Source organism: Episyrphus balteatus, chromosome 4, assembly GCF_945859705.1.
Source record: "Episyrphus balteatus chromosome 4, idEpiBalt1.1, whole genome shotgun sequence".
In the NCBI taxonomy this organism is placed as follows: Eukaryota; Metazoa; Arthropoda; class Insecta; order Diptera; family Syrphidae; genus Episyrphus; species Episyrphus balteatus.
In genome coordinates, this window is record NC_079137.1 from 66782184 (window position 1) to 66795501 (window position 13318).

Below are 13318 nucleotides of genomic sequence, written 5' to 3' on the forward strand. Positions count from 1 at the left end.
AAAGAAGAACAATAACCTAGTACCTATTTTTCGCAGAATTTGTCAAATTTATCAAACTAAAATAGGATTTCTTTCTTTTTTTCAGAAAGTTTGGGGCCCTAAATGAAGGCTCTTTGGACAGATCTTGAATAAATAAATACTTGACTTGACCTACACGAAGATGCTTTAAAGAAGGTATTAGCAAGACAAAAAACAAATCTGTACCATCTATCTTCGACTATTACGGGTGTGACATAACTCCAAATATGTGTATTTTAAGACTTTAGACCTTATTTTGTAATTTGTTCATCAAAATATTTTGAGAAATATAGAACGGGTGTGACATTAGAAGATCACAATTTTACATCTTGTTTTTTAAAATTGTATAAAACTTGCAGTCATAAAACATATTAACAACATATGTATTTGACTAAATGCAAAAACTAAAATAATAAAAATATATATCTGTATGTCATGTCACGCCCGTTACAATAGAAACACTCGTTTTTAAAGTAGTCAAAAGTTTTAATAGTTCATGGTCTAGATCTTCAAAAGAGTAAACATAAAGTATAAAATAAGCTAACTTTAGTATCGTACAGTGACATGATCAAATATTCGGACAAGTTTTTTTTTTTCTTAAAGCAACAAAAAAAAACTTACTTTTTTTCGACGAATCTTATCTCTTTTAGCTTACTTACATACGTTTCTATATTTGAATAGCTAAACAAACATACCAAAATTTCATGCCACTTAAATTTAAATAAATATACCCTTTTCTCTTGAAATGATTGTTTTAATTTGCTGTGCCAAAAATCACAAGAAAATAACTTCTTATCAAACTTTTGCTAGATACGTCTAAAAATTAGTTTCATTATTTGACTCTCTCTTATCTCTTATTTTTTGTCATTGTTTCCAAACCCACCTCCGAATATCATCATTTTTTGTATGAAAATAAAAATAAAAATTAAAAAGCTAAAGGTTATCACAAAAATTATGTCAACACAAAAAAAAAGTCTTTTCTTATATTTCTACTTCAAGAATTAAAATAAATGTATCTGAAAGCAATTAAAAAAAATCTATACATTATAAAAATAATGTCCAAAAAAAATAAATGATTTATTCAAAATATAATTATTTCTGATAACTGCAAATAATTATAAATATTAACAAAAAAAAAAAAAAAAAAAACTTCGTTAATAATCAAATTGACCCTGAATAAAATATTTAATTTATGTTTAAAAAAAATTTTTAATGTCAAACAAAAAATAATAATAAAAAATCGAAAAAGAAATAAAAAATCTTAGGACCACATACCTCGGTCTTTGGAAAGTACATTTTATCGTAATCCATTTCTGTTGTGGTTTATTTTCTTCTTCTTTTCTCTGTCGTTTTTATCTTTTTTTTTTTGAGTTTTTTTATTTCAATTTAAAACTTCTTCGAACTACTGCTACTTTTTGGTGGTTTCTTCCACCACTCTTCTCTGTCACAAATACACTTTAACTACTGTATCTAGATAGTTTGTTTTGTCCAAAATTTTTGTCTGTTTTGATGGAATCTTCTTTTGGATTTTGATTCGTTTTGTTTTAATTTTTTGCTTATAAATGTCTCAAGAGTGGATACATTTTTTGAATCAAATTTTTTTGATAACTTTTCACGTTGTTGAAACTTTTGCGTAACTCGTTGCGATTCATATCAAAAGAGATATTTTATTTTTTAATAATAATTTTTCTTTGCGTAGTTATTATTATATTTATTTTGTTTTAATTGGCACTTAATTAATAGTACCAATATCTTGCACTTTGTCGAAATAAATAAATAAATAATATTAAAACTAAAAGTCTCTTTTTTTTAATTTTATAATTTATTCATTCAACTTTTTTTTGTATAACATTTGCCGCCGTTTTTTTGTTTTAAGTTTTTATATTTAAATATTTATTTTTTATTTTGTATCTTTTGTTTTGTTTTTTTGTTTAAATAAATAAATTAAGCAATATATATAAATATAAAAAATATAAATAAGAAATTTCGAAAATAAAATAAATAAATAAAATTCTCCACCTCGAAACGGAGAGAGTTACTCGTCCGATCACTTCAGCTTTTTACTCGGCATTGAGTGGTTGCAGATTGTTGGTCGATCGTCGAAGTCAAAGTCGACATCATCATGATCGGATTGTTTCTATGGATTTTTTTATTTTTTTTTTTTTCTGGGAACGCTTTTGCTGTGTAGAACTGGTTGTTGGTTGTATGGTTGATGTTGATGGTTTGTTGGTTGGTTTGGTTGGTAGCGGCGGGTGGTACTACCTATCTGTTTAGTTGATTTTTGTTCGTGTAATTTTGTATCTGGAGGCACGTATATTCGCTTTGAGAGACAACAACTATCTCTTTTTGGAATCGCACTGATATTTGTGCGAATTATTATTTATTTTTTGTTGATAATGGGGGACTTAAAGGGGGCTAAGAGAGACAAAGGGGGAATCTTTTTAAGCTTTGACTAAACTAAAACAAATAAATGTATATTTGCGTAAGATATAAAAATTTTGAGTGTAATTGTTGATGGAAATTAAAGTGCGTTTGAGTTGTTGAGTTGAATTATTTAAATAGAGCTTAGGTTAGAGTGATTTGCATGAGATAGCCACCTGTTTGAATTGATAAGAGACAAATTATTTCATATTATATGAAAAAGACACATTTAGAATTTGTGATAATGTATTAAGAGGAAAAGAAAAGAATATGTCTTCAAATGTGATTCTTTATGCATTTAGTTTTTTTTAGCTATGGAGTGATGCTAAAATTGAATATGAAAAATTTTGTGGTCAGAGTTTAAGCGGATCGAGGTTTTAATATTTTTATTTTATATTAAATCTTAGAATTTAAAAAAAAAACTTTCTAGAAAAAAAGAACATCTTTTTATAGATTTTTTCAAATAAAATTGAAAACCGAACTTGGTATACCATTTAAATATGCTAGCAAATAAGGACTCACATTTATGTTTACAAAAAATTGTAGCCTAATTAAAAAAAAAATAATATTTATCCGTTTGAAAAACAAAAATTCATTGAAATCGTTTTAGTGGTTTACATGCGTATGAGATGTACCGTTAATATGGAGCAAAAAATTCTTTTTAAAAAGAGTTTGTACACAAAAAAATTTTTTTTTAATTTGAAACCTTTTTTTTCATGACCTCCCAAGCCTTCCCTATGTTAAATTTCCCATTAAAAATTATATAATTTTAAAGGATAAGGATAGAAATTTTCTTAAGATATTTGTATCTAAAAAAAAGTCACTGGGGCGTATGTGTAATATTTTTTTTTTTTCATTATATTGAACTGTTTTTCGAAATAACCATCACATGACATATACCAACAACATTATGAAATAAGAAATTTTAAAATAAGACCAATTTTGAACACATTAAAGAACAGACAAAAATTAAATTATTAAAGTAAGATTTCTTAAAATAAAAGTACATAGTAATGAAAATGTTGAAGCTTTTAAGTTTGTAGCAGAATTCACAAAAAACCATAAAACTAAAAAACTTAACGTACGGTAAGATGTGACTTTGTTCTTTTTACAAAAGCTGTTTTTGAATAGTTTTCGAAATATTTATAATTGTTTACGTTTACGCATGCCGTTATTGTAAAATATGTTTTCCTATTCCTACTTCAGCTTCTTTTTGCTTTGAAACAAGGTTTTTATTCTAATTGTAGGGCTTTTTTAAAGCTTTTGTAAAAAAAATAAAAAATTACTATTTAAAATTCGTTGATCCAGACGAAAGTAAAAAAAAATAAATCTATTACATGTTATCCATGTTCCTTAACTGCAGTCATTTTTGTTTTCAAATTCTAAGCTGCACCCTAAATAAATAATGTTATTAAGCCATCTAAATCTCAAGCATCTGTCATCAAATATCGACTTCACTGCTTTGTTGCTCAAAAAGGTTTTGAATACAACAAAAAGTTACGCATACACCACAGTGTCCTTATGAACTTATTTCAGTTAAAAAAACAAATAAAATGCATGACATATGGTGAAAGTAGCTCTAATGATTACAACGACATCCCGAACCCAGATACCTTAGTGCTTTGGATATTCTGGATGAACACATAATCCCAACCGACAACGAGGAAGTAGTTTACTTTTACGCCGATACGCAATCGGCCTACTACCGCGGCTAAATGCCATACCACCCAACCCACCATTATCAATACCACAACTGGACAACCGGGACGGAACACCCCGAGGATAACCTAGTCAGCAGACTTGTAAAATTAAGCCTATTCATGTACTATATTTATATATATTTTATCTTTTATCCATTGTATAAGGTTAGGCCCCATATGTGCCAACAAATTTTATATCAATCAATGTATCTTATTAGAAATAAGTTAAGCTTAAGTCAATTGTATATAGTATGTTCAATAAAACAAAATTGAATTGAATTGAAATTGAGTAGCTCTAATGGTAAAGCTTTTTATGGAAAAAATATAATTTAAATTGTTTAAGGAATTTGAAGTATAGGTACCTACTACCTAATGAAAAAAATATAAAATTTAAAAATGAAATTTCAGCAACCCATTTTCAAAAAATTGATTTTCCAAAAGAAAAATATTTTTAAAAATAAAAAAATAATTTTTTTTAATTCAAAGCTGTGATTTTTGTAATTTTGTTATTATTTGTTAAATAATTGTAATATAACGCTTCGGTAGTTTAGTTCTAAAAAAAAAAAATATTTTTTTCAAAAAAAATCGTTAAAGCAGTTTTTGAAAAAAAAAAAAAAAAAAAAAAAAATAACAACTCAAATTCGGGCTTTTGTGGAAATATTGAAGTGTATTTTAGGGTTATTTTTTTCAGTTTATCATAAATCAAATTTATTTATCATACCTTTTCCCATATCAAATGGAACAGGGGATATAAAAATGTTTTTTGCCTTTTTCTTTAATTGCTGGTAAGATAAATAGTCATCTTTTGTGTTATTCTAATTCAAAAAATTACATGAAAACAATCGCCACATAATTATCTATGTCAGAAAATTGTTTGTAAAACAAGTTGTTATTGCTGCACGCATTACTGTAAACTATGCTAATAAGTAAAACCGCAAACAATTAAAAACAAAATTTTGTAACCACCTGGCTTTTGTTGACCATTACCCCATTGATAAAAATTATTCAGTTGTTTATTCAAAATTTGGACTTTTAACCAGCTTATTGGTTTAAATACTGCTATGTGCAATATCTTGCAGATGAATTTGTATGCTTTTTGACCCTAATGAAATTAATGTATTGTTTTCATTGTATTATTTGGCAGATACAAATTATTTCACTTTTCAACCAATAATAAATACCAATAAATACCAATTTCATGCTTTTTTACAAATTTATAAAGAAGGATGTGTGTACTATTTTATCTATACATTATTTAATAAATTAAAGAATGATTTATTTATAACAAATCATACTCGTTAGTTGTAAGACCCAACATCATTATTATAACTTATGTTAAAACTTTAAGAGAACATTTATAATTAAAACAATAAACTACTTTCTTATTTTGTACTATCTATATCATAATTTATTTCAATCTCTTTATCTTTTTAATTAATAACAAATATTAAATCATAATACAAAATAAGATATATAAAAAATTTGAATCCGTTAGGTTAGAGTATAACATATCAAAACAAGTAATATGTAGCTTTTACTCTAAATTGAAATTTATTCTTATATCATTATATTAATTTAACTGTTTTTGCGAAATAAATTACTATTTTAAAAGTCAAATGAATATTGTTTTATTTTTTTTAGATGATGCAATATTTATATTCAATCTACTTAAGAATTAAAAATGTTTCATTTGTAAGAGCGTGTTTTCATTATAATGAAAACAAAATAATGTTCTTGTTATATTTTTGTAATAAATATTAAAAGTTATTGTTATCTATTATAAAATTTATTAAATTGTTTATGTTAATTTAATAGAGTGTTTTTTTTTCTGGTTTATACCCTATGGCTTTGTCTTAAAACTATATAAGATATATCTCTAACCAAACACTCTTTTTATCATTTGCATGACTTGTAGTCTATCTTGATGAATACAAAGTATTCAATTTGTTACCGTTGCGTTGTTGTTGAAAACAAGTTTTTGAATCATAATAAGTTATAACTTATAAGTTATAAGTTAGATTTGGTATAGCTTTGGAAAAATACTAAATATTAATGGTATGCAATTTTTTTTACGATTTCATAGGTATTTAATATTGAAATTAGAGTAGAAAAGGCTGTAAAACCACAAAAAAAAATGTGTGCCTAAAATAATTTATATATTTGCAAAGATCTATCTTTGAATTATACCAAAGAGATGTATTGATAAGTCTTAGAGTTCCTCATGAGGTATTAGTTCTAAACATTATTTTCTTATATTCATAAAATTCTTACACATTTAAAAAAAAAATTAAATCTACAAAAATAAAAGTAAAAGAAAAAAAATTAAAATGTTGTCTGTAATTTATCGTTCTATCAGCTTCAATATAAAGTAGCCCCCCATGCACCTGCTCAGATCAAAGATCGAAAAATTTAAAATCGGATTAAAATATGTTAATAATTTACATAATTATATGCATAAAAAGTTGTTGAAGTCTAGATTAACACAACATAAATATATTATTCTGTCTTTGTTCTCATTGTTTTCAACAAATTGTATGTCTGCAAATTATATAATTCCAAACAAGATTTTCTATGAATATCTTTTAATCATCCACATTTTAATCACGCCTATAACCGGATCAATTGCAGACGTGTTGGACATCTATAAGTTCTAATCCAAGTGTAGCATAGTAAAAGACTTCTTAGGTCTATGCTTAAAAACAATAAATAAAAAGACTAAAAAAAAATTGTTAAGTAATTTTATAGCGTAAACAATCCAACTGCGCATTTTATGTAAATCTTAATTTATTTACAGATCTCAAACTGCCATAATAACTCATTTAATCAACATGAGAACAAAAATTACCTATATAAACTTGAAGGCCATAATCTTGCTGCTTACAATACCTTCAAGAGTTCGTGTTCCCCTTCCTTAAGTTAAGAGGCTTGAAAAAATGTGCACAAAGAAGTTCTATGTAAAATGCACTCTAAGAAAAAATAGAATTTTCAAATTTGCAAAACTTTGCGTAGCGAGAGAGAGATTTAAATCAGATCACAGCGACATTGGCTTAGCATAAAATGCTAATTTATTCCAATTATACAGAAACAACACCACGATCTCGAGATATCGTTAGCAAAAAAAAAACAATACAAAAAAAGTAGGAAAAATACGACCCATTACTACCCCCTAAACCCCGTCCTCCCCTTCCACCTGCCCTTGCGATAGAAAAATAAAGTGTTGAACTGTGTGTTGATTTGTCGGATTATTCACGCTATCGAACTTAATAAATATTAATTTTTTCAAACTAAATTAAATGCACAAATTGTCGCACGAACTTGCTCAGTGACCATGCGATGATAACATCGCAAATCATAAATATTTTATCAAAATCGCTGTATTTGTCTTCGAGAAAATTCGTTCAAACCAATTGGGTTGGATTGGAAAATACAATGAAAGTAATTTTATTTAAGGGATTTCCAAATGTCGTTAGAACGACAATTAATTAAAAAATTAATTTTTTTTTTTCACAAAACAAATTTTCCTGCCCTAGATGTGAATTATAAGAAGTTCATAAATTATTAAAAAACATAAGAAAAAAAACTTGGAATTCAGAGTGGGTGATTGGCGATGCATTATGCACTTTTTTTGTTGTTGTTGTTATTATTTCTATTGATCTATATACGGTCAAGATCGTGTTGATCAACACAATGCCGCCAATTGACCATTGCTGGGGTATGCGCAAGTGTAAACTAATATTTCTGGATTTAGATTTAAGATACAGATGTGGACTCGTTTTTATAGAAGTTGGTCTTTTTTTTTTTGTTGAAATATTCATTAATAATACATTTTGAAAAATACTTTGACATCGAATCGTGTAGAGTGTGTTGGGTAAAATGACGGATTGTGGGTAATTCCATATAAAAGTTGGTGTGTATATCAATGCGGAGGAGGGGATTTGCCCAAGGATGTTAGAAGTATTCTATATGGTATCAATAATGCCGGGCATTTTTCGACACATCGTAATGATGTCTTAAAAATAGACTTGCACATTTATCATACCGAATGTGTCTAACTTATTGTTAAGTAAAAGACATAGAAAAAACTTTGTAACGTGCAAAATGTGTATATTTACAAACAACATTGATAGTCTTCAGAATTATAGAAAAATCTAATGATAACGCCTTGTGAATAATAGAATATAGGATTTTTAAATGGAATCTCTTTAAGTGCATTAGAGTTAGCATAGAATTACTCTTCAATACAGGGTGTCATAAAGTTAAAACGAAAACGGTAGATAGGGTGACAATTATCAGAAAAATAATTTTTTTAAATCGTATCCATATATTTCGTAAGTTATGGGCAATCGAAAAAATGGTCACCCTGTGACGGTCTTTCATGTGCCGTGACTAATGATCTTGAGTTTTCTCAATTTTATCTTTTCGACTTGGCAAATCTTGTGGTTTTAGTTTTTTGGACATATGCAATTTTATTTTTTATTTTTATTTTTTATTAATGTGCCTTTTATTTTAAACTTATTTTTTATAAATAATTTTGTGTAAAAAAAAATTAAGAAAGTTGGTATGAAATTCTATAATTAATAACAATTAATAACATTTAAAACCAAAATTTCCAAAATTGTATAAAAAAAAATTGATTATTTTTGAATCCAATTGAATCAGTTGTTTGGGAGAGATTCAGAAATTAAAAAACCGTTATATGTTAGGTATCGTTAATATCTAATTATTTTCCAATTTTTTTTTCTTTTTAATTTTAATTTTTGAAAATAAAAAAATTATTAGCAGCATATGGATGGTGGGAAAATTTGGGATAAATGGTATATGAAAGGGGAAAAATAAATTGCCCACAAAAAAATTGGGAGAAAGGGGGTGGGTGGGCGAAAAAGTGGGGTGGGTGTCAAAAATCATGGTTTTTTACGATTTCTGTCAAAACTAGACGTCCTATCGAAAAAAGTCAAATGCAAAAGTTGTAGGTAGTATAAATGTCTACAACTTTTAATCAAACAATTTTTTTCTATAACCTCAAAAATATTGAAAAAAATTCAAAAATACGATTTTTGAATTACGAATTCGATTCGATTTTTTCTGCAATGTTCGATTTCACTAGTCAAAAAGTTTTTTTTATAGAAATCAAATTATATTTTTCTAATGGTTTTTTGTGCGCTGAGCTCGAATCTGAAGTCAGAAAAATTCTATCACATCACGTTTTTGACATATTACCATGCCAAAAATCAGAAAAATAGTGTTTGGGACGTTCAAAATTCAATATCTCAAAAACTTTGCACGTTAGAGCTATTCTAGTGCTTGATTCAAATTGAAAAGGTCAATGACCATTAGAAAAGTATAATTTGGTTTCTATGGAAAATCATTTCTCGCCAATATTACTGTCATTTACGGAAAAATCAATTTTAAAAATCGTTTTTTTGTTTTTTTTCAATTTTTCTCAATATTTTCTAAAACAAAAGTATAGTTTTTAAACACAATCTTTAAAAAACGGTTTTAAGCTAAATAATTGCATTCCAAACTTTTCAAAAATCAAAAATAACTTTTTTGAATGAAAAATAGGCTATTTTTTCAAATTAAATTCGTCAAAAATCCAAAAATTAACTTTTTGCTCAAAAAACATTTTTAAAAGATAGAAAACATAACAAAGTAATTTTTAACCAAGTTTTGTTAAAATCCACTTATTTTTGTAAAAGATAAAAATAAAAAAATCGTATTTTTGAATTTTTTTCAATATTTTTGAGGTTATAGAAAAAAATTGTTTGAGTAAAAGTTGTAGACATTTATACTATCTACAACTTTTGCATTTGATTTTTTTCGATAGGACGTCTAGTTTTGACAGAAATCGTAAAAAACCATGATTTTTGACACCCACCCCACTTTTTCGCCCACCCACCCTCTTTCCCCCAATTTTTTTGTGGGCAATTTATTTTTCCCCTTTCATATACCATTTATCCTAAATTTTCCCACCACCCTTATGCTGCTAATAATTTGTTCAACTTTTGCCTTCTGAAAACCGGATTGGCACTGGTCTATTAGGGGTATTCCTATCAACGGTTTAAACTTCGGGTAAACCCGTTAAAATGGTAAATGTTGTAAACGACCTGTCAAACCCATACAAAATGTTGACACATTTACTACTTTATCACGTTTAACCAGACTTTACCCGTTTGATGAATACCTCTTTTGGTTTATAACTTACATTTGAATTTTTGTAGAAACAAACGGATGAATTTTTGAAATATTTATACTTTTCGAAAATTGGTACAACCTACAAAAGCTGCAACCATATTTGAATATTGACCCATCCGTTTTGGCTGTAGCTCCTTTTACAGACTTATAGTGACTACTGACTGGCTGTAAATACAGGGATACGTACATGCGGGTATAATAGAATGATCGTTATGTGTTTTTATTTTTGTCTATGATTGGATGATTCTAAATAAGTAAAAAATCTGTAAAAATTAGGGAATTATTTTTTTAATACCTAAAACTGATGGATGGTAACTAGTGTGAAACAGTTTCGTTGAAGAGCTATGAACTATGGTTCTCGTGAAATCAAGATCATAACAGCTCCGAACAAAAGTAAGAAATAAAAGTCGATTTGGGTCCATCCAATATTAAAATAATAATTTTTACTGTTTCCATTGATTTTTTTATTTTTAAATAATTGACTATTTTGGCGCTATATGATTGCCAATTTTGAAGTCACGTTCTCAAGATATAAGAACTTCAAAATGAGTTTTTATCTTCGAAACCTGACGACAGATTTTTTTACTCGAATTCAAAATTTAAGCTTCAGTTTTGTTTATAGCTCAGGGAAATTAGTCAAAATATGGGCATGAAATCGCATTTTTCGCGGGACAAAATTTTTTTCATGGAATGTGTTCGGGTGGTTGTCCTTATCATAAAAGTCAATTTGTTGGCATAATTGGAGGTTGGGAACAGCCGCCATCTTGGGAAAGAGATTGGTATCGTTTTTATTGAATAGCTCCATTGTTATTCATTTTAACAAAAAATGACAAAGGTAAGACTTATTAACAATAAAATTATCTAAGAAATGATATATAAAACAATTCCGTGAGTTGATTAAATAAAATTTTATAGTTGGTCAAAGTGCGGGTTTGTATCGCAAGGTTGGGACAAAATGACATTTTTTCATATATCTGACGAACTTTTGATTTGTTTGGATAATTCTTCATGAATGAATTGTTGTACTTATAATTACCTATAAAATGAGCCCACAATCGTTATTGTCACCATCGTATTGTAGAAGTAATCTAACTCCGAATCTCTCCATGTACTAGTCAAAAGTAAGAAAAAAGCTGTTTTTTTGCTAGTAGGTCGAGAAAATTTTGGGAGTAGAGGTATAACCAAAATATAAGTACGCAGTTTTGCAGCCATACGCGTGTTAATGTCGATTTCGAAGGTCTGACAACTCTAATTTTGTGCTTTATACGGTTTTTGGGGGGTTAAATAACGTAAGTTTTCCAGTTAATGTGAATGGGCTAAATTTATACTATTTGCTGATGCTCTATTATTTTTCCTAAATCTGAACACCCCAATCTTGAGGATGTGACCAATAGAACTATATATAAGCCGTTTATACGATTATGATTTAGAAGCTTTTTTTGTTTAGATTTTTGTTTGTTTATTTGAATTGAAAAGCCTGATATGGTTAGTTAAAAAAGCTTATATCGTGAGTTCTATTTACCCCATAGCCGAGATTGAGGTGTCCAGATTAAGGAAAAATAATAGAGCATTAGCTTGTATATTTATAATTTCAAATAGTATAAATTTAGCCCATTCACATTAACTGGAAAACTTACGTTATTTAACCCCCCAAAAACCGTATAAAGCACAAAATTAGAGTTGTCAGACCTTCGAAATCGACATTAACACGCGTATGGCTGCAAAACTGCGTACTTATATTTTGGTTATACCTCTACTCCCAAAATTTTCTCGACCTACTGGCAAAAAAACAGCTTTTTTCTTACTTTTGACTAGTACATGGAGAGATTCGGAGTTAGATTACTTCTACAATACGATGGTGACAATAACGATTGTGGGCTCATTTTATAGGTAATTATAAGTACAACAATTCATTCATGAAGAATTATCCAAACAAATCAAAAGTTCGTCAGATATATGAAAAAATGTCATTTTGTCCCAACCTTGCGATACAAACCCGCACTTTGACCAACTATAAAATTTTATTTAATCAACTCACGGAATTGTTTTATATATCATTTCTTAGATAATTTTATTGTTAATAAGTCTTACCTTTGTCATTTTTTGTTAAAATGAATAACAATGGAGCTATTCAATAAAAACGATACCAATCTCTTTCCCAAGATGGCGGCTGTTCCCAACCTCCAATTATGCCAACAAATTGACTTTTATGATAAGGACAACCACCCGAACACATTCCATGAAAAAAATTTTGTCCCGCGAAAAATGCGATTTAAATTACTAATTTCCCTGGGCTATTAAAATTGTAATAATTTTTCATTATTTCATATTTTTAAATCTTTACTTTAAAACATAAGGCGTGTTTTTTCTACAACTCAGTAGCTACTCATTTTTCATTTTATTTGCAAAACAATAATAAAAATTACACAAGTATGTGTTTTTATTGTTTTTCGAATAAAATAAAAATGTTTTTTCTACAACTCAGTAGCTACTCATTTTTCATTTTATTTGCAAAACAATAATAAAAATTACACAAGTAAGTATGTGTTTTTATTGTTTTTCGAATAAAATAAAAAAATGAGTAGCTACTGATTTGTAGAAAAAACACGCCTATAGTTAGCAGCCATATAACAGCAAAATAGTCAATATTGTCTTAAGAAAATAAATAGAAAGGTTGCCAAAATTGTTGCTAGTTGAAAAAATCTAAGGTATAGCATAATAAAAGGTCTTAACGTATGTTTTACTATTTTAAAATGTTTGTACTTTGTTTTCAAAATTTTATATCCGACAGATTCCTTACTAGGGCCGAATATCTTTCATTGTACCAAATTTTTTAATTGTCGATGTCGTCAAGAAATGGCGGTACAAATGATTTCCGACACCAAAAAGCATAATAGGCTTCTCTGTTCTATGGCATTGAGAATTTTTCAAATTTCCTTCTCCTAGAAAGCAAACAAATATTAAAACTACTGGTTAAAAGTAAATCC

The 13318-nt window shown here is 27.8% G+C and overlaps 1 protein-coding gene across 1 annotated transcript in view; it reads right to left on the minus strand.

Annotated features, from left to right (window-relative positions):
* LOC129917972 (DNA-binding protein D-ETS-4) overlaps positions 1-2096 on the minus strand; it is a 45483-nt gene extending 43387 nt beyond the window's left edge. Inside the window, exon 1 of the mRNA XM_055998238.1 lies at positions 1294-2096. Within this exon, the coding sequence (XP_055854213.1) occupies positions 1294-1329 (36 nt within the window). The 5' untranslated portion in view covers positions 1330-2096. The remainder of the gene's footprint in view (positions 1-1293) is intronic.
* Positions 2097-13318: the final 11222 nt, after the last annotated feature.